Below are 23,223 nucleotides of genomic sequence, written 5' to 3'. Positions count from 1 at the left end.
TTTTAGAAAGATTCCGGTAAATGGGCTTTTCTGGGTAAATACATGATTGCATTTGTGCCACAATAAAGATGTATGCAAACATAGTATTTACTTAGTTTATATAAACTCGATAAAGCACAGAGACACTTTCTATATCAATCTGCACAAGTGCATCTACGTATCAGATATAAAGTTTGACCACAAAAACATACGCACACCTTACTACCTGCCTACTTCATGTATGTCAAATGAACCAAATTTCTTACATGCAACTTAACCAATTTTCAGTATTCAAAGTTGATTTACATGCTGTCTAATTATCTTGCCTTATCTTTTCCACCCAAGGGTAACAACTGTCATATGGCCTGATTTAGCACGTTCTGTAAATAATTGGCCTAAAGTATTAGGCACAGGTGGTGACAACTGGTAACAATGATGGACCACAGACACAGCCAACTAGATTAGCTAAAGACAAAGAAAATTGAGGGGGCTTTATAATTTAAAAATAAAACAGGGGAACTTTAACAATAACAGAGTTGTTTTATTTAAAACTGGTGAACATATTTTTCATTGAACTTCCAATGACATTAGTGAAAAGTCCATACTCGCATTTATAAGGAAATCATTCTTCCACTAACACAGAATATGGAGGACATTTATGACACACGCATCCATAACCATTCTATACATAACTGTCCATCGTGTATGCGTGCTGATTTTGAACATTCAAATATATATTCTGAGGATGGGCTCCAAATGTGAGTATTATACTCCAAATGTGATTATTATACAAATGCAATTATTATACTTCTCAACGTGTAATTAATAGGAAACAGGAAATTCATGGCAGGAATTTGTTTTGAAAATGACAAACATGAATTTTGTGTCAATCTTCAAGTGATTACTTTTATCTTGCACGCACACATGCACAATTTCCTTTTGAGGAGAAATGTAACAGAGTTCTTCCAAATAAAATAAATTTAAGAAAAGTGGGGATACTTTAAATGGAATCTGATGCATATTTTCAAAATAATAATTAATTTACACATAAAATGACTTTTTATTGTATGCAGAAATCTGTTTTCACAACAATGAGACAGTTTCCAATTATCTCTCTATTCTGCGAATAACCCAGGAAGTAAGGAACAAGAACATAGGTAATTCTTGAGGGACATTATACAGAACAATTTCTACAGGTTAAAAGAAATCTACTTTGCTTGGTAACTTGACATGAATGGACAACACTATCTCATTACTTAATTACTCCTGAAATGTCTTACATACTAAATCTCTTATGAAACTCATCATGATAAAAATGATTCTTACATTTCCTCACCTCTGCTACCTATACCCACCTACGGCTGTACATCTTGCTCATGAAATCTTGTTTCCTGAAGCCTGAGACTATCTCATCCACATTTACAGGATGCAATGGCCTTCGTTCCTTCAGAGAGCAAGCGCACGTGCTCATCCTGAGCCTTAGATTCACTGGCTGGTGACTTCCTGCTACTCATTACATGTCCCTGTGATTAATTTCTTTAGTAACAGATGGAGGAAACAGCGGCTGCCCCCAGAACGCAAAACAATATCCAATGTGTAGCAAGATCACATCAACCTACACGTTGGAAATAGTTTTGTCCATATAAACCAGAAAGACAAGATCATCATGGCAGAATGGAGGACTAGAATAGCACTTCTCATGTCAAAACTACAATGGGACATAGATTCAACTTCCATACATTTGTCAGGAAACTCTCATTCATGGAAAATCTAATTTTTACTCAAAATTTACATTCAGAATTAATCTCTGTGCTAGAAATCCTCAGGTAAATGACATCAGCAATTTAGACTCAGCACTGAATTTACATCCACATGAAGTTTTCTGAAAGACAGATTTTACAGGGGTTAAGGACACGGCATCTTGGGGGATGGATATGTTAATTGGTTTGATAGAGGTGACCATTTCATAATGATCACATATGTCAAATATACGTACATCAAAAGATCAAGTTGTATACCTTAAATATGCAAACTTTTATAAGTCAATGGTGTCTCCATAAAGCTTACAAACATATAGAACACAGAATCTGGACTAAACATGTCTGAGCTGTAATTCTGGCTTTGCCCTCTGTCACCTGGGCTCACCTTCCCTGTACCCTACTTTGCTGACTGGACATGGTAATTATTAAAGGGGATCAGGCATGCGGTATGCTTACGACACCACTTGGCAATAGAAAAGTACTAAATATGTTTCTGATAATGTTTTCATTATTACCATACTGTCTCCATAGGTGTTTCCCTCCCCCCGACGAATGGTTCTCCAGCTCCAAGAATGCTCCCTTCTAGAATTCTCAATCTACTTTCCCAGGCTTCTGATTAAGTGGAAACATGTATCCACAGCCGTATGAAATCACAGCACATCTTGATGTCCGCCAACAAAGCCATTGCCTGAATTTCATGGAATTGATCGCCATTCATCAGTGTATAATTTTGGATCAAGGTACAGGCAGTTAGTGGATTAACCCGGCACCCATCTTTCAGTGTGGAAGAGAGAGTTTCTTATTGCTTAGAGTGGGGAAACTATGCATGCTAATCACCGACATTGTAATCCAATCACCAGATGATAAAAACATAACGGGAGGAAGCAAAATCTAAGTGCTGGGTCTAATTACATTACTATTCAGCAGCTTGATGGAGAAGATGGGCAAGTTCTACAGTCATTTCCACAACCAGACACTCAACAGCCCGTTTCAGGCCCCAGTCCAAGCTGCGACTGGAAAGCTAGTTGCTGTGCATTTCAAATCGAGATGTGTTGTTAGAGAACAGACTCAGGGCTCTGGGATCTCTCCTTCTAATGATGTTTAGAGCACAGTAAGCACAGGTGATGACGATGAAATAGTATGGTGTGTGAGAAAGAGGTCAGCAGAGAGCCAGACAAACATATTTTCAGATCTGCTCGGCCACTTGCTGACTGACACGGACAAGTGACCTAAGTTTTCAGTTCCCTGATCTCTGAAAAGGGGATACAACGAGATTAATCTTTCAGGGCTTGTGTCCATACCTGACAATCACTACAGAATACCTGGCCCACAGCGCGTATGCAGGGAGCCATGGTAGAACTACATAAATCGTAGGGGACTATGCACACCGCGGGGAAAAGGACCAGCTATGCTGGGGAGGCAAAGTTTGGACACAGAGTGAATGAATAATCCGTGTACACCTGCCTCTCCTACAGGCATGACGGCTGCCGACTCCCACTCTAGAGAATACAGTGTGTGAAGATAAAATGGAATAAAGGGTGTTCAGGAAACTGCAAAGGAATCTTTCAGTGGCCGGTGACCTGACCCTTTGGATTCTGCTGATGATTCACACAAAACACAGTACGTTACGGAATCTCCTTTCCCTGCATTGGTGGAGGGAGTGGCAGGTGATGCCGCCTCATTTCTATGTGGAATCTCGTGACTGCATGTTTTGTTTTTTTTTAAAGTTTATTGAGGTGACAATTGTTAGTAAAGTTACATAGATTTCAGGTGTACAATTCTGTAACACATCATCTATATATCACATTGTGTGTTCACCACCCAGAATCAGTTCTCCTTCCATCACCATATATTTGACCCCCTTCACCCTCATCTACCACCCCCACCCCCTTACCCTCTGATAACCACTAAACTATTGTCTGTGTCTGTGAGTTTTTCTTTGTTTGTTTTATTCCTTTGCTGCTTTCAGTTTTATATCCCACATATGCATGGAATCATATGGTTCTTGTCTTTTTCTGTCTGACATATTTCACTTAGCTTGATAATCTCAAGATCTATCCATGTTGTCACAAACGGCACTATTTCATCTTTTCTTATGTTTTGTTCACAGTTGCAGTAGCCTTTTTGTGGTTCATGGAGGCTACTCGGGTATTGCCTTTGTGGATATGCCTCTAACAGAGAAAGAGAAGAAGTTCCTGGTGACACTCACAATACTCAGGCCTGCCGTGACGTAAGGAGGCTGCTGAGAAACATCCATTCTGAGGAATCTGTAATGTACTCAATCACATTTATCAGAATGCTAAACACAAGACCTAAAGGCTTAGCAGCTGTCGATATAGAGATTCTATAGAAATAATAATTTTTTTAAATTTATTTTTACCTTTTTTTTTAAATTAATTTATTGGGGTGACAATTGTTAGTAAATTTACATAGATTTCAGGTGTACAATTCTGTATTACATCGTCTATAAATCCCATTGTGTGTTCACCACCCAGAGTCAGTTCTCCTTCCATCACCATATATTTGATCCCCTTTACCCTTGAAAATGTATATATGCATACATTTATGTGCCTTCCTAACGATTTCTATAATTATATATACATGTGTATTTACATATGCATATATGCATTATACACATACACATATGTGTATTTATGATTAAGCTTATACAATTCTGAAGCTATAAAAGGAGTGAGACTCATGTTGAAAATGTATCAGAATATCTACCCCGAGGTGTACATTGTCAACCCAAAGTTGTCAGCCTCAGAGATACACACTTATTCCACTGATGTTGTCACCACTTGTCCTTAATAACTGCCTTTGTGTGGGTTTTGACATGAGAAAATTAGCTGCATCGATTCAGAATCACACTATATGAGCTGTCAACCCAAAATAAATGAGATAAGAAACACAAAGTAGCAGCATATTGTCCAAATAATGTCCAAATAATGAGTTGCTGAGTAAGAAGTGGTCATTACATTGGAGCACAAATAGGCACACACCAACACACACACACACACACACACACAGTTGGGGTGGCAAGGTGATGGAACCCACACCAGAAGGTTCAATCTACTGTGTAAAGTTTTTGATTTAGCTGATGGGATGGTTCCCATCCCAACAGCACCTTCAGAGAAACTGGGGTACTTCTAACAGACAGAATTCCAAGTTCCACACTAAATCCCATGAATCCGAGTCTCAGGCTGTGGGCAGGACACCAAGATTTTTTAAAACTCTCAGGTGACTATAAATTGGATGGCAGGGCCACTGAGAGAAGAGAAAGAAGCCATCATCACCTGAAAACACTGTCATGTGGAGGTTCGGTTTACTAACAGCAATCTTTCCAGCAGCCATTACAGTTAGAGTCATCGTCCCTTTTTCCAGGTGACAAAAGGGAGCTTGGGGAGATTGGGAGGCAAAGCCGGTATCTGAGTCCAGATCTGTCTGATTTGAAAGGTGTGCATTTTACGCTACACCAGACTGACATCAAAAAGCTTTCACAGAGTTTATAGCTGGGGCCACAAAGTAGTGAATGAAAGGAAACTCACAAAGAGCCAGGGGTCATGTTCTGCTCGGTCAGCAGTCGTGAGCTTCTAAAAAGTGCATGCTACTCTGTTGGACGTCAGGGAATGCTGAAAAGACAATAGCTCCTGAAACAACAGTCTCCCTGTAATATCTTACATGCACAGCTTTTGGGGGGTGAGGGGGTGCAGCTGCAATATCTGTTCGTTGGACAGATATTTAAAGTTTAAAGTTTCCACTTATTATCATCGTCACCATTATTTGTATGTGCGCATGTGCACACAAGGCCCTCCAACTCAGAATGAAAGTAGAGTTTTGCATAACTCTCAAAGGAATGGGAGCTACATGCAGCCAGTGCAATCTACCAACTAAATGGCCTCCTTTCTTCTTATTTATTCACTGTATTGGCCCTGGGTGGCTACACCCAGTAGGGCTCACATTTCGAAAGGGCTGCTGCTCTCAGGTCGCTTCATGTCAGAGAATCCTCTTCCACCACAAAGGACCTGTTTCAGTCTTTTCTGTGACTCCTGCTTTAAAATGCCCATTTTTTCAAGTTAGAAAATTAAATAAGTAATAATAATTTATGGGGTAACACTATCTAAAGTGTTTCTTCCTGTCAACCATCCCAATAGTCAAACAGAGCAAAATAATTTACCACTCCTTTCTACCGATGGGGAAACAGGCTCAGGCAAAGAAAGTGCAGAGCTCAAAAGTCTGCTGCGGCCCTCTCTAGGGCTCTGCTTTCTCAAGGTGCTGAGAACCTTCTGGAGAGATTAGGAACCATGACAGCAACAGATAATAGGGCCAATCACTGACCAGCTGAACATTTCTCCATACACAATTAAACTCTGCAGCTCGGACAGTAAGTCCAAACAGGTTAAGTACTAATCAGACAGGGAGGGGCAAAGGTTCACTCATGATCATTTTTCTAATTTGTTACGATACCCAATAGAAAGACAGAAAATCCTGACGTCTTAAACAAACAAACAAAAAACCAACAAGTGTTTTGTAAAGAGAATGGAAAAAATAATTGCAAACTTTAAAAGGTTTCAAGGCCCGTGGTGAAGACAACTTTCTCACGCAAATACGCTCATGACTTACTTCACGAAAAGTCGATATTGGACAGGGAAAAGCTTCCATAGCCCATCAATTCTCCGTGTTCCCAGAGTAGTGTGGGATATGTACATCACCACATGGGGAAAACTCCCATGGGTGGTGGAAAGGAGGGGGCTTTGATCTACACTCGCCAGTTGTTAGTAAAATTTTGTGGCTAAAAGCTTCCCTCCAGTAACACTATAATAACCAATTGAGCATATTTATAAACGTCTTAAACAGCCCCTTGTGAACTCGCTTTGACAGACCTCTTGTGCTTGGTAATGTCTTCCTCAGGTCCCACAGGAGGAACGCCAGTCCTCCCAGCATCCTCACTGGCTGGCCTTGCTTTGGCTCACTACCATTGGGCATACCTGCTCTACCAGAAGCTCCTTCCTGCTCACCATTCCTTATTCTCCATCCACTTTCATCTCAGCTAGCACACGGCGCCCCCACTGAAGTAATGCCAAATTCCCTTTCTTTATGCCTGACCTCACCCCAAAGCACGCGATATTTCATCTAGGGACACCTGAAGTCGTCACTTGAAAAACTGCATTCCTATTGCCCTCTATTCACTCCACACTTAATCATGTCGGCCCACTGACCTGTATCTCCAGCATCTCATGCACGTAGCCCTGATGAAATAATTACATTTTCTAATAAGAAAAGTGCCCTCTTGAAGACATGTAGCTTTTGAGTGACTGAGGGAAGGACCCTTTCCCAGCTACTCAAATGAAGTCACCTGAGTTTAGGTGCCATGAGGAAGGCTGGACTTATGACCAGATCACCCACTCACTCACATCACGGCCATTTCACCCTGTCCCACCCAGAACTGCAAACTCCTTGAAAACCACAACTGTGATCCATTCCCCTGGTATTTCCCACAGTATTTAGAATAGTTGACAGATACCTGTTACGGACTGAATTATGCCCTCCTGTCCCCCCCCCCAAAAAAAAAATCATACATTAAAGTCCTAACCCCTAGTGGCCCAGCCTGTGACTATATTTGAAGAAGGGGCCTAGAGAGAGTGAATTAAGGCAAAATGAGGTCATATGGCTTGGCCCTTACCAAATAGTATTGGTGTTCTTACAAGAAGAGATTGTGTGCTTATAGAGGAAAGACCACATGGAGAAAGAACAGGAAGGTAGCCGTCTGTAAGCCCAGGAGAGTGGCCTCTAAACAACCAAACCTGTCACACCTTGATCTTGGACTTCCGGCTTTCAGACTGTGAGACTGTTCATTTCTGTTATTTAAGCCACCAATCTGTAGTATTTTGTCATGGCAGCCTGAGCAAATTAGTCCAATACTAATCATTTATTTGAAGAATTGATTAGAACTTATAATTTGCTGTGTCTCCTTCTCAGACCATGCTTTTTAAAGCAGATTCACAAGGATAAATGCCTTGAAACCATGGATTTTTCCTTTGTTCTTTTTATTGTTAATTTAGTGTTTTAGAAAAGCACTGCTATTTCCAGCACTGAACCTCAAAGATATATTGAATTTAGGTTACTTGTTACTTCAAGTAACATACTTCCATTGGAAGTCAAGGAATATTGGAAAGACAAAACCTCCTGGTAAAAAGTGGAAATGGCTTCTTCTTTTAATACTATGCATATGTGCTGGAAGGGGATTATGTAAATATAAATATTTCTGGTTACAATACGCTTGGAATCCTTTCCAATTCAAGCCTAAACAGATCAATGCTTAATTCTTGAACAGGAAAGGGTTTCATGTGATGATATCCAGTCTATGGCTACCTTCATACTGTTTTGTTTATTTCAAAATAAACAAAAGCTATAAGGGGATCCTTATACTTTACACAGTATGGTCTCTTGAGCTGGCTGGAGCTATGGTAGCAAGTGTTCAGTCACTGTCTATTGAGAACACTTTCTGAAGTCAGCAGCTTTGAAGACATTCTGAAGTGTCAGGGTACCTTTCGTTACCCAGAAAAAATTATCATCATCAAATGAAAGGGTGTGATGGTCTGAATGTTTGTGTACCCCCTATTCATATGTTGAAATCCCAACCCCCAGCCTGATGCTGTAGGAGGTGGGGCCATTGGGTGGTGATTAGGTCCTGAAGATGGAGTGCTCAGGAAGGACTGGCGCCTTCATATACATGGGACAGATACTCTCATAGACCGTTTCCATGGAGATTGTGAGCCCACTGAGGGGCAACGTTTCATGCATTCTGTGAATCAGTAACCGACACTGTGTCAATTGATAAATGTTCATGAATGAATGAATGAATGAATGAATATTAGTTAATGACTGAACTACACAGTCTACTTTTAAGAGGCATGTAATCTGGAAAGGACCGAGAGTGCACAAGGCAATGTGCTATGTTTTGTACCAGTGCTTGTCAAGCAATCTGTAGTGAAAGACCTTTTTTTAAAAAAATACCTCATGCACTGTTGGTGGGAATGCAGACTGGTGCAGCCACTATGGAAGGCAGTGTGGAGGTTCCTTAAAAAATTAAGAATAGAATTACCATATGACCCAGCAATCCCTCTTCTGGGTATCTACCCCCAAAATCTGAAAACATTTATCCATAAAGATATATGTGCTTTGATGTTCACTGCAGCTTTATTTATAGTGGCCAAAACATGGAAACAACTAAAATGTCCTTCCATAGATGATTGGATAAAGAAGATGTGGTATATATACACAACAGAACACTATTCTGCCACAAGAAAATATGAAACAGTGCCATTTGCAATAACATGGACGGACCTTGAGATTATTATGCTAAGCAGAATAAGTCAGACAGAAAAAGTAGAGAACCATATGATTTCACTGGTATGTGGGATATAAAACTCAAAATAACAAAGGAACAAGACGAACAAATGAAGAAACAAAAACTCATAGACACAGACAATAATTTAGTGGTGACCAGAGGGTAAGGGGGGTGGGGGGGTGGGAGATGAGAGTGAGGGGGATCAAATATATGGTGATGGAAGGAGAACTGACTCTGGGTGGTGAGCACACAATGTGATATATACATGATGTATTACAAAATTGTAGACTTGAAACTGTGTAACCATTGTTGCCCCAATAAACTTTAATTAAAAAGAAAATTTGAACTAATAATTTATAAAATACAATAAAAATAAAGTACTAGGAAAAAAACGAGTAAAAACCAGAAAGACATACAATGAGATGTAAATTTTCTCTGTGAAATTGCTAGGGAAGTCCCGATTTCTTGTCTCCAGCACGCAATAGATAGGTGAGGAATTAAATTTCAAGTAGCACCATTTTTTACTACTGTTATCAATAAGGTGATGGGAGAAAGCTCTAGTTAACCCATGAGAAATAAAAGAAAAGCATTTGAAAACTTCCCCTAAGATGAGTTCAGAAAAGCCTACTGGGAAGATGATCGTGTTCTTCCTGTACTTTCCAGAATTCTGTTGTGATTCACACAACAGACAAAGCAAACAAACAAGCAAACAAAAACACACAGGACACCAAAGGCTTCTTTTCAGCAAACTCTAGCCATCCCAGAATGCAGAAGGAGTGTATGCATGTAATGCAATGTGTGTACACTGTCTCTTCTCTACAAAAGCTTCATAGCACCAGGCATGCTCCTTAATGCAGGTAAGAAACCCAATTCACCCGAGTGATGAATGGTAACTACCACATGCATCCTTCTCATTTCCATTTTGTTTCTTTTTGGAGAGGACTAGGCCTTGGTCGTGTTGCTCGAAATCATTAATTTACAGCTGCAGAAAGTACTGATGTCTCTACCCTTTTCCCACGTGATACTGTCCTCTTAAGTTAATACACACATATGGAGTAAAAATATTAAGAAATCATTTAACACAGTCAATTTAAATTTTAAAACATGTGTCAGTTGTTTAAATTAAATGTTCAAAATGCCATTTCCTGTGCAAGAAAAGTGTTCTACATAATGCAATTGCATTGCACAGACTTCCTGATGCTTAGCTTCTCAAGTCATCATTAAAGGTCTGTAAAAACTGCTCCCAGAATACCTTCAGTAGCTCACATCGTACTTATGCATGATTTTATGTTTTTTATAGCATCTGTAAGTCCAACCCAATCAGCTTTCCTACCAATATTAGATAAGAAGACACATTTCTTGGTTGAACACAGGGTGAAAACATAGGCATGTGTTTTCACCAAAAATATAACCAAAGGATGTCTGGATTCATGTAAATTAAAAGTGTATATAATACTACAATACTGGAATAAAACTAATACAGAAAGATGGTCCGTATGGAAACACCACCCAGAGTCCACCAATCCAAAGAAAGAACCAGCTAAAATATTAACAATGGGGTACAGCAAAGTACATTACTATAATGAAAAACTATATAACCATTAAAATTATATTGCAAATATAATAATAGTTAATATGAGAAATTTTCAAGTGGAAAATTTTGACTATATGTAATATATATTATACATATTTATATGCATGGGATTATTATATATAAGCTATATAAATTACGTGATGTATTGTATAGTTACGAGTGTTTATTGTAAGTTATATCATTATTTACTTAAGCAAAAACCAAGAGACTATATATCAAATAACATGAATGAAGAAGGATGTGTAATTTTGAATCTTCCGACTAGCATGTGATTACAATTTCCACATCTACACTGCCCTGACAGTGTTCCCCTTTAAGACTTTTTTGAGAATTCTTTAGCATTTTCATTTCATTTTTTAAAAGGCATGCGTTTATTTAGAATATGTCCATCCATTTAGTTGTTTGGAGAAAAGTCATCTAATAAAGTATAAAATTAAAAAAAAACAAAGTTTTTTGAGAATGAATAAAATTCCGTATCTAACTTCCTGTTTCTTACAGTGAAGGAAATCACAAACCCAAACTGTCTGTCTCCCAGGTGTGTTGTAAACCTACTCTGAGAGGCTGGAACTTCAATATCTGCTAGATACATTAAACGGCTTCTCCTTTACCAGACGAAGAGCCAAGGAACTAAGGAATAATCCCCAACTGAAAACCTGCTACTCCAATGCCACGCTCACTAGATTACTCATGGTACCCAGTTCAGAGTCACGTTTTTGACATGAAGGAAAAATAAAAAAGTAGGACTGGTTCATTCATATTTTGAAGCAAATCAGTCTTGTAGTTCCACAACTGAATCAAAACTGAGGCACATTCGGTCAAAAACTCAGAATCCAAAATCCGGAATTAACATGCTTTGAGTATTTCCGCTCTCTTCAAAAACAGAAAATTGATCTCGGAGTAAAGTTTGTTTATATTAAATGTATGTCATGCATCTTTTTGGGACAGATACATGGTATCAAAAATGTGAGGAAAAAAGAGAACAGATTTTATGGGGCAACTAGATTCCTAACACCATTCTGTAAGGCTGTTTATAAGTAATTAATTCCCTCCCTTGCCCCCTGGCTCACACGCACAGCTCCGGGTTCCCTCAGTCACACACGGACACCCCCTGAAACACCTGTACAGGGAACACTGACACAGGCTTAGCTCTGAACCTCCCGATGATAAAACGTAATGGATCAAAATTCAATGCTTATATTCCCCCATCAAATTCTTGACGGTTCCCAAGTTTTAACCAAAGATACTAAATCACTTTAATCTTGGAGATGACACAAATTGTTTAATATTCTATAAACTTGAGGTCTTTCCTTCCATTAACGTGTCATTTTCAACATAATCATCCAAAAGTGGTTTGACTTTTTTTACTTTATAATGAGTCACATTTTGTGAGTGAAATTACACAGGGAAATTAACCCTCTGATTTAATACAAAATAAGATACCATTTTAACCCTGAATTTTATGTTTAGCTCTTATGGGGTTTATCACTGTGTGCCCATTCTACACTGAAAGCTCTATTCTCATCACACACAGAATGATGAAAAAGCATATTTTCAAGAAATATTTATTGCATTAGTATTAATATTTTTCGGCCAACTGATCAAACTTGGGGATCAGATTTAAGTAAAAAATGAACTTCAGTGGATGTCAGTTTAGATTCTTCATAAAAAGTGAAAGCTAAAACTGAGACAACCAGAGAGTACTTTGGAGCTATATCTTGCCTAATTTCTAGTAAGGAACAAGATGCCAAAAAGAATTTAAAAACATGGCATCATCCCGAGAATATGACCCGTCTGGACCTGCGTTACCCTATGTGGTTACCACAAGTCTGTGTGGTTACTGAGCATTTGAAAGCTGACTAGCCCTACTGTACCATAAAATGCAGACAGGATTTCAAAGACGTACTACAAAAAATTACAGAATATTAAAAAAAAATAATTTAATATTGACTACATGTTGAAGTGATCATGTTTGATAGACTGGGCTCCATAAAACATTATGAAAATGAATTTCACCTGTTTCTGTTTACTTTTGTGCTGTATCTTCTAGAAGATTTAAAATTGCATATGGTGGTCTGCTCACTCCATCCCTCCTGAGCCATGAATCATCTCTTATCCAGCGTGTCCCCACTGTGTCTGCTCAGACAAGTCACCTGTCTGGTCACCAGGCATTAGTCACTTAGTAGGGGTCCTGGCTATCATGTCGCCTGTCACAGTATTGGTCCTTGTGTTCAACTCACTCTTATTTTACTTCCTAATGGCCCTAAAGCCGTTCACAACACTTTTATTGCAGTGTATTGTTATAACTGTCCTATTTAATTCTCAGTTATTCTCGTTAATCTCTTACTGTGCCCAATTTATAAATTAAACTTTATGATAGGTAGGTATGTATAGAGAAATCATAGTATATACATGAGGTTCAGTACTATCTGTGTTTTCAGACACTCATTGGGCATCTTGGAATGTGTCCCCCACAGACAAGAGAGGACAGTTGTATATCATTGTCCACCCCCCAAAACAAATCTAAAAGCAAAGATATCTCTGAACTCATTGTATATGTTTGTGTAATATTGAAGAGTTTCTCAGAAGACATTTTCATTTGAAATTTTGAGTAATCTCAATATATTCCAAAACAAAATTCATTTTCCCAAACAATGGACTCTATTTTAGGGCATAAAGTACATATGAATACAGAGTCACACAGTCATACTCATTGCACCTTTTTACTGTTGTACCTCTTTTTTTTCCCTCCAAAAGTTTTCATTCCTTTTCACCTCTTCATTTTCTTTGAGTTTGCCCTCCCGACATCTTCTTGTTGCTTTTGTCCTCTTCCTCGGCCCTTTGAGTTTTCCTGCTACACATGTGCCCTGTCTGCTCTCATGTACTCCTCACTTTGGAATGCAATACACAGAGAGCACTGTCAAGATCCCCTCCTACGGACCTTTCCACATCACTGGGAAAGAGAGGCCTTGCATTCCAAAATTCTCAAGTGCCTTCGGAATCTAAGAAACCCTAAATGATCGTCTCGACTTCCCTGGCTTCTAAAAGCTGTATGCATTGTCACTTTTCACGTGCACCTTTTCCTTCCCCAGTAGACTGTCAGTTCATGAAGGTGCGCCCAGCGTCTTGTTTGGTTTTCAAACATTTTTAAATGTCCTAAAACTCAGTGACTTAGCTATAGGAGAACCCCCAACACACAGTGGTGGAATGAACACACACGTGTTGGGAATCTCACCGTCGTGCCCAGAGCAGAAACACCACAGACGACTCCGAGAAGGACAGGAGCTGGAGCCCCCTGCATCTTGCAGAGCCGTTCTAGATGAACGCATTGGCAAGCCACGTGTGTGAGCCTCTTTCCTCCCCCGTGTTACCATCTGGGATAATCACACACTTGCAGGGTGTGATGAAGATGGGCGCTCGAGCACCACACATTTAGAAGTCAGTCTGGCCCAGGGGATGGTTTATAAATGAAGGGGCAGTCACAGCAACCCCAGAAGCAGCAGGAACAGTGGCTGCTATCTGCCAGTTAACGGGACTTGGTTATGGCAGTGTTCATCCTAAACCTCCAGGGATGTCACTGATACTTTAGCACATGCTTTAAAGTCCACCTTCCCCTTTTTCCCGGGTCATCCCATTATGGATTTAAAAAAAATCCCTTTTCTCTAAATTACACTTGAACACTCAGCCTCTCCTCACAACACCAACTTCTCAGCACCAGCAGTGGCTGCCCCACGCCTTCCCAAGCTCTAAAGTGTGTTCATCATTTCAGTCTGCTCCACTTTCCAAATCAGGAAACACAATATTCTCCTCGGACCAAAACCATCCGTCTCTCATTCCGTGAAGCACAATGAACTTGCTCTTTACATGCTCCTCTCATCTGTTCCTGGTTCCCATCCCCAGGCACAGCCCTTGGCCCCTTCCCAGCCCAGGCTGAGGGTCCCTCTGTCCTACCGCACTCACTGTCTCAAGAAAACCCAGTGTTTCCTTTCCCAGTACGCATGCCTTGCTAATCTCCAAAGTTCTGTGCCGTCCCAGCCAGATCACAGACTTAGGTATTGCCAGAGAAAGGGATGAAACTGTGTAGACTCACGCTCGTGACAACAAACAGTTGTTAACTTTGCCAAGTTTCCCCTTATGGCTCCAGAATCTTTTTGTAGACTTCTTGCGTATTCTCTGCTATGTCTCCAAGCTCCTACCCCCATGGAGTTCATCCCAACCTATTAGGACCTTGCACTTATCTGAGGAGACTAAACTCACAGTCAGAGGGCACCCCCCTGCAGGCAGGGTCCTCCCTGGTGGCATGTACCCCAAGTCCCCTCCAGCACAGGGCTGAACCAATAATGAATTCTGGTAACTAAGGAACCGATCCCATTTCCTTCCTCTTCTAAAAGGTGAGCAATGTTCTTCTTTGCAACTACTGACCACAACAACCCTTCTTAGAACATTCTGAAACTTGCTCCTGAGACTCACATTCAGTGGTTACCCCTCCTCCTATTTTTTTTTTTCTTTCTGCCTTTAAGTAGCTCCTTTCACATCCACTCAGAAAAATGCAGGTGTTTCCCCAGCCGTGTTTGCCTTCCGATGAGTTACTGCCTTCAGAAGTTTTAATGCAGATGATTTCCTAATATCTCTTTCTAGCTTTCAGTGTGTTTTTCAGCTCTAGACCTGAATTTCCATAGCATATCAGTCATCTCATCCAGAAGCTAATGCTGGAACTTTAAATGCATGATCTGTCCCAAAATGAGCCATTCTCCCACCCTCAATCACACAAGGCTCTCCTCTAGGTATTTTCATTATCTCTTGTGTTGCTTTATACCGCTCGTTTTCTAGATATCCAGATTCCAAACCTCAAAGGCTGCATTTCATAGTCTCCCCATCGTGGCCCCCCACACCCACTGACTGTATAGACTTGCAGAGTTCCGACTGTCTTTGAAATCCGTTTCATCACGTTCACTCACATTACCTCCACTGGGGTTCATGTTTCCCACTCTTTGTTGAAAATATCCCCTTTTTCAAGTTGCGTGGACACTATTTAGTAAAGGAATACGTTTTCACGCGTCTGAAGAGGCCTTTAGAAGTAGCACCCTAAAATAACATCTTGCGGTTAGATGTGTTTCGTGCTATTGGCAAACAGATAAAACGAGCTTGGAAAAAGTGTCACGTCCCGGTACGTGCAATGGCGAGATTCTGAAGTGGAGGTGATGCTGACGGCGGAAAGCTGGAAGACAGAGGAGAACCTGTGTTTATGGACTTGCTGGGACAGGAGGGAATAGCGTGCTCGGTGTGTTCCTTGTCAAAAGACTCACTTTCCACATCGCACTGAAAAACCTGCCCAAGTAGAGACGGCGTTTTGTACTCAGGAGGCGAGTAGTTGTTGAATGCTCTGGCCAGGGCCTCTGTAAAGCCACTGTGGACACGGAGTCACGTCCTTTCCCCAACCCCTGAGCACCCATGGCCCCTCCCCGATTTCCACCTGTTGGGCTCTCTTCAGAAACCCGGATTCTTGGGGGAGACGAGCGATGGCACAGTTACCCAAGGGCCGGCCAGTACACGCTGTCATGTCCTGTCTTGTGGCCACAGAGTCACTAGTGCAAACCTGCCAAAACACAGTCATTTCAAATCAAGGACCAAGAGTAAAGATAGCGTAGTTGTTCTGCATGAAGTGAAACAAGTGAACCATTTCCTCTCCACAAATGGAACGTCGCTATACAGAAGGAGACACGTGACGTGTGGATTCACGCCTTCCTGTCACTTGTCCCTGGACTGTCTGTGGAGCTTTGAGCACATGACATCTCTCTCCAAGTCTCAGTTTCCTCCAAAACATAAAATAATGGTGATACCACTTACTTATGGAGGGAAGAACCATAGGTGTGTATTTACTTGGCCTATCGATAAACAGTAGTCCTGCTTTTCTTTCCCTTTCACCATGACTTAATGAGAAAATAGCCTTTCCCTTCTCCAGCCTGTTAACAAGATCCAAACGGGCTCAAAAATAGGGAGCCCCTGTTATAATGTAGCATATGGATCTCAGAATGTGTATAAATATTTTCTCCTAACACATGGGTTATATAAGAATGCAATTAATTTGGGCTGTTCAAGTTAGACACACTATTCAACTACAGTATTCTAAGCAAAGAAAATATTTTTTGATGAGTTATATGTAATTTTGTGAAACACATTCATGCAGAGAAAACCTCTAGGTTTCTTTAGAATGAAGGTGCTTAGTGATGCATTCCATGCATCTTCCAGACAACAGGATGGAATTCCCATGTTCTCATTGTAGTTCTCCTCTCCTTTCTGACTCATACGTGGCCCAAGAAATCAACCTCACAGCCTTGACCCAGCTGAGGAATCTCCAAGGTCAGTCCAAAAGGCACTGATCCTGAACTCTAACTCAGGTTCTCCCACTGTCCTATCTGTAACTAGAAGTGCTTAGAAAAAAATAAACCAACAGCTCTATGTTTTCCAGGATTCAGTCTCAGAAAAACAGCAAGCTAATGCGAAACAGACAGCCAAAATCTTTAAATTTATGGGAGAATTTAAAAAGCACAAAATCAATTTTCCACAGTGTAAGTTTGCAATGTAACGTAAGTCTAACAAAGCAAATGAACAACAACAAACAATCCCCAATATTTTCTTGAAAACTGAAAAGCTATGAGAATAAGCAAAACTACAAAAAGGTGCGAAAAGCTAGGTTACATATCTGTATTCCACAAGTCAAAATTTAATAGTAAAAAGAAAAGTAGAACACTTGCTAAATGTGTAACTAGCTTTCATTCAGAAATCACCTATTACTTACATTTTATTTAACAATTATTATTCTCAAAAACATGGTGTAGCAAAATTAACTGTCCTCCTTGTCACAAATGGGAAAGTTTATGTTGGCCACTGTCAATTACTGAGAGATATTTGTTAAGTTTTTAAAAATCATACTATTTATGACAATGGAATTATAAAGGCATTTTTGCAAGTCACTAGACGTAGCAAATAACAATAACAAAACAATAAGAAAATAATAACAAAGCATCAGATCACTGAAGTTTTTTTTTTTTTTAATTTGTTCTTGATTACTTTCCAGAGGTCCAGAAGCCGTTTGAATAAAAATTCATTACTCCCTCAGTTTTTTATATAAACAAAACAGTATTTGCTTCATGGCAATGTGATCAAATAAGTGAAAAAAATAATCACCGTAGTTTTTAAAGTCACCGCTAATCACCATTGAAAAATAAAAGTTTTCAAAGTCAGAGAGGAGAATGAATTCATTGAATGGTAATTAAAATGTTTTCTTCAATTTCCTTTTCATCATGCAAACAATTCTAAATATCCATCTCACTTCTCTTCTACTTCCAATGAGTTTTATTTGATTTGATGCACAGTATAATTAGTTGCTTACAGTACTAGTGAGCAGTAAGCAAAGCAGGTCCACCCTGACTCAGGAAAAAAGAAAAAAAAAAACTATTTTACTTAAGAAACAGTTATCAATATAACACATAATTCTTTTGACTAGGAAAATATATTTTTTGGTGTATCAAATGTATGTGTATTATTTTTATCCCATTATTTTTATAGCCCAAAGGTGTCATTGGTTTGCATAAATACAGTAGTTCTGTTAACTACTTGCCTTTCGTAAAAGTTCAAGAAAATGAACCCACTATATTTTTTAAAAAGTAATCTGTCTTCTGTAGTTAATAATATAAAAGAGTGCCTTTATGAATATGGGGTCGAAAGTTCCCCCCTTAAATATAACATCACCATTGTGACTGCTTTATGCAGATAAGTTGGAAATCTGTGTGCTGCTTGCTTGCTTATAATCAGGTAAGGATATATATATATATATATATATATATATATACACATATATATATGTGTATATATATATATCCTTATATATATATACACACACATATATATACACACACACACATATATACACACACACACATATATACACACACACATATATGTATGTATATATATCACATTATATATGTGACATGATATATATATGTGTGTATATATATATATATATATATATATATATATGACATGATTAAATGTTTACTTTTCATGATGAAAAGTTCTTCATTTAAATATTCTTGGACAGACCCACTCAGGACAGACCCACTCAGGACAGAAATCCAACTAGGGTATTCTTTGTCTACCATGTTCAAGACTGGGGCAGAAATTGTGAAATTAATTCAGTAATCCAAGATGTTTCAAAATGTCCAAATTTTGGCATCCCGTAGAAAAGTTCTAGGGTATTTAACAGGTTGCTTTAAGTTTGTGATGATTTCTTTGTTGAAATTCACATAATGAAATATTTGATTAAATGAAATACTTGAGGCATTTTATTTAATCAGTTAGTGGTCCAATAGCCAATTTAATTTGTCTTCTTTCCCTCACACAACCCCAACCACCCCACCTTCACCTCCCAGACCCTCTCTCCTTGCAACATGTTTTTTCTCTGTTTTGCTCTCAGTAAGCAGCTGAAAATTATTTGCATGATTAAGTTGTTCAGACTACGGGTGGGTTGCTTGCTGAAAGAAGGAACCATGTTATTTTCCATGACAAACCAGTAGGCGGTGCTAACTATAGGATCCTACATTTAAAGATTTTAAACCACAAAAACTAATAGGTGATCTGTTTAAAGAGTTGCAGAATCACCGATATGGCACAGGGAGGAGAAAATTTCAAAAATTTGGATGCAATAGATAGAAATTCACCAAAAGCATTAACGTGCTGAACAATGAATATTACGTGAAAACCTAAGGTGACGACAGCTTCTTACTACGATCTTTATTTACAGAATTGGAAGCACAGCTATGTATTTGTTCCCACATCACACCCCTATGAACATCTTCTGCCCCATTACAGTTTCAATCTCATTCGGATACATCACACAGTACAACTCCAGCTGTGCCCCACTCTTAAGACACCAGCACCCCCACATGAAGGCAGGAACTGGTCCTCAATGAAAACTGGTTTGATTTCTCCAGTTTCTTTTCCTTTCTTTCTTTTTTCCTTTCTCATTCAGTCTCTCTCTTTGCAAAGAACTAAATGACTTATGTGGCATACAACCTGCAATGAAATATTATGTGCAGGCATTATCTTGCATTTTTTAAAATAAATGAACATTTCTATTACAGACTTTATTACGGTAAAAATGATTTAGAAAAATCAGAATGTTGCAAGTGGCTCTTTAAATGTTTCTGTTAGCTGTTTAAACTATAAGGCAGGCAACATTTTAGCAATGTGCTCATTACACACACAAAATCACTACTTAAAGTTTAGTAACATAGTATCTGAGTCAAATCTCAGAACTACACCCTTGACCATACCAAGTCTGCTGTTCCACAAACAGGACCTAAACTATCTTCCTTACGTAAATGCAACAGGACCCTCTAAACAGAGAAAAGCCACCCTGATTACAAAAATAACTCCCATTGCAACTTCCAAAGACCTCTGATGAGAAACCACACCATGAATAAAAAATGCACATAGCTTTCTAGATGTTACAATAAAATTTAATCTTCTACAGATAAACAGTCATTTGCACTCCTATCTCTATTAACACAAAGAGTAAAGAAATACAGGCATAAAGTGCATTCTAGACTGAGGTTACAGGCTTGAAAACGCCACAGTGTGTTATTAACCTGTGGGCCCTCTGTGTGCTGGAATTCGTTTTTATGTCTATGGGTAACCTAGAAGAAAACTTAATCTGAGAAGTAAAAAGTTATTTCATTTGCTTTGTATTCATTTTAACAGACTCCAAATTACATGTGCATGATAAATTTAAGGCTGGACTTTCCATTGAAGGAAAAGCAAGAAAATCAAAGCTTCAAAATCAAATCATTTAAACAATAGTTACCCTCCAGATTTTAAGATTTGTAATATGACAAGAAATGTTTGGGCAGCAAGTTTTCCAGCAGATTCTGTCACTATGTTCAGTTAAGAAAAGGCTTTTTTATTACCAACCGGTTCATCTCCAAAAAAGTAGGAGTCGATTGTACTGGAAACATGTAACAGGACAATCATAAAATATCACAAACTCCATAGAAAACATGCAACGCTGTACTGTAATGCGACCAGCACACACATTCACCACCGTCAGCAATCCCTGAGCCCAGCTGTCAGGGTGAAAACCTATGGAACCACTATCAGATGGTTAAAAAGAGGGAAAACGCTATCCCTTTAAAACTCAAGTAAAAAAGCTATTTTGTACCTTTGGGCTGTAGTCTCATTCACGGAAACTAACGGTTTCGTCCTCAACATGATATCCAGGTGCCCATCGTGGAGACTCACTATTCCCCCATTCCCTGGAAGATGTCAGCAAGCCCTTAAAACCAAGCCACACGCCCAGGAAAGAAAAGAGCCAAAAACAGCGCCACTAAGACAGCAAAGCCCTTCGAAGGAGCTCCCAGGCTGGCAAAGACCTACTGCGTTGTTCACTCCGGGCACAGCCAAGGAGACAGAGTTGAGGGTGCGGGGGCTGGTGCCACCCTCAGGGATCTGGCAGAGGTCTCCAGCTCCCGGCCCCGGAGCCAGCGGCCAGCGCCCGGGGAGGACGCTGCGCGGCTCTCCTCCCCATCTCCCCGGCGCTCCGAGGGGCCGCCCCACCGGCCCGCGCGGCGTCCCCGGCCCTCGCCCCTCGGGCTCCGCAAGTGGCCCTCGGAGAACTTACAGGGCTCGCGGGTGCCGAGGCCCCGGCCACCGCCCGCCCGCGGCGCAGACGCCGCCCGCCGCCGACCCGACCTGGGCGCAGCCGAGGCGGGGCTGTATTTTGCGCACATTCAAAACCGATGGGAAGCAGGGGACTTTCCCCAGCGCCCGGCACGGCTGTCCCCCGCGCGGGCGCGAGCTCACACACACACACACACACACACACACACGCACGCACACTTCCTCACCAGGGCCGGCGTTGCCATTGCAAACCCGGGAAACGCCTCCAAGGGGACCAAGTACCTGCTCTCTGCAAGCTGCTCAGCTGTTCACTTCATCCTCCGTTGACAAGGAAACCAAACCGCACTTCATTTTTTTTTTTTTTCCTCCAGAAAAACCTTCCATTGCCATCACATTTGAAAATTGATTTACGGGGAGGGGAGGGGGAAGAAGAAGAAGGGATAATATAGATATAGATATCAGGATATCTATCATAAAATTATCTCGGTTTCTTTTTTTAAAAAGTCAAATGTGCAAAAGTCATCGTTAATTTAAAGGAGAAAAAAAAAGTGTTTTGCTTAAAAATAATCCCAGTAACCAGCTGCAAGAAAAGTTTCATGTTATCAATGGGGATCAAAAAACACAGGAGGGAGAAAAACGAATTTGTTCTCACCGGCTCCAAAAAGGGCACCAAAAAAATTAGAAAATGAACGTCTTTGCTCAGTGGTTTGTACCCGTATCGCAAAACCACAAACTTGTAAACACTGCGTAAGATCCCACCTATCCAAAAATCTTATCAGAAAAAAAGAGGATGCCCAAAAAAAAAAAAAAAAAAAAAGAGGAGTTAGAAACATGCTTTTTACATTTTACAAAGGAGAAAAAAATAGGCACCATACTTCACATCGCTTTTTCCATAAAACCAGTTGCATATTTCGGTGGGAGTCGCTCCCGCGGGCACGGTGGCCACGGACTCCCGGACACAGCGCCTCGTCTACAGAACCATCGCATGCTAGAAAAACTTGGATTCAGGAAACGGCTCAGAACCATGCTCCTCCAGCTTTCCCAAATACAAACAATAATCAAAGAAGTGGAGAAAAAAAAAAAAAAGAAGAAGAAAAAAAACCAAAAAGAAAAACAAAAAAAAGGACCAAAAAAAAAGAAGAAGAAGAAGGGGACAAGAATGCCACTGAGAAGGTACTCACCGAGCGGGAGTAAAATGTTGGAATAAAAATGAGATTTGGTACAAAATACAGGATGGCGGTGGAAGGAGGGACGGAGCGCGTTTTTCTCTCGGCGTGGGCCGCGGGCACGGACACGTGACGGCGCCTCCAGGCCGGGGACCGGGCTGCCGGGGGCGCCCACGGAGCCGCTGCGCCCGCGAGGCCGGCTGGGCGCTGCGCGCGGACGAGCAGGGGCCCCGCGCGGGACCGAGCGCGCGCGCGCTCCCCGGCAGGGCGCACACGCACGCGGGGTGGGCCGCGCCGCGAGGGGAGCCGTTCGCGCCGCCCGAGGCGTGGCCGCTGCTGCCGCCGCGTGGCCGGGGAGCGCGCGGCCCACGCGCCGGGGAGGCGGGAGCTACTTGCTGCTGCCGCGAACTCGCGCGGGCGGCCACCCCCTCGCGCGGGCAGCTGCGTCCCGTCGCCAGGTGGCTCCGGGAGGACAGGCCGGTCCCGGCTCCCCGAAGTTTCCCCGCGCCCCCCCCCGCCTTCCCGCCGCCCCCCCCCGCGGCCTCGCCCTCCCCTGAGATCTGCGCTGCCCCCCGCGAAGCTCGCGGAGCCGGGTGGGCGCCACGCGGGGCCCCCGTGAGGACGCACGGCGTCGCGGGTGCCGCCCGCGGAGAGGAACGGCGCTCCCGGGGGAGACGCGACAGCCTCTCCTGCAGG

The 23,223-nt window shown here is 41.1% G+C and overlaps 1 protein-coding gene across 12 annotated transcripts in view; it reads right to left on the bottom strand.

Moving 5' to 3' along the window:
* Positions 1 to 22,742, bottom strand: part of RALYL (RALY RNA binding protein like) — a 498,623-nt gene extending 475,881 nt beyond the window's left edge. For 2 of the 12 annotated variants that reach the window (XM_081069858.1, XM_081069845.1), the window contains exons 1-2: positions 22,543 to 22,667; positions 21,589 to 21,738 (exon numbers count right to left, since the gene is read on the bottom strand). Coding sequence is in view for 1 of the 12 variants with exons in the window: in XM_081069854.1 (XP_080925980.1) it covers positions 20,904 to 20,922 (19 nt within the window). In the remaining 11 variants the exon portion in view is untranslated. Of the gene's footprint in view, positions 1 to 20,903; positions 21,308 to 21,362; positions 21,385 to 21,588; positions 22,488 to 22,542 lie in introns of those variants that run through there. The other 10 variants (XM_081069857.1, XM_081069843.1, XM_081069859.1 and 7 more) reach the window with 8 other exon arrangements.
* Between the last annotated feature and the right edge of the window lie 481 nt (positions 22,743 to 23,223).

The sequence above is a fragment of the Rhinolophus hipposideros genome (genome assembly GCF_964194185.1).
Source record: "Rhinolophus hipposideros genome assembly, chromosome: 13".
Classification (NCBI taxonomy): domain Eukaryota; kingdom Metazoa; phylum Chordata; class Mammalia; order Chiroptera; family Rhinolophidae; genus Rhinolophus; species Rhinolophus hipposideros.
The sequence above is the reverse complement of the archived record's forward strand: the minus strand, read 5'-3'. Positions and strand labels throughout refer to the sequence as shown.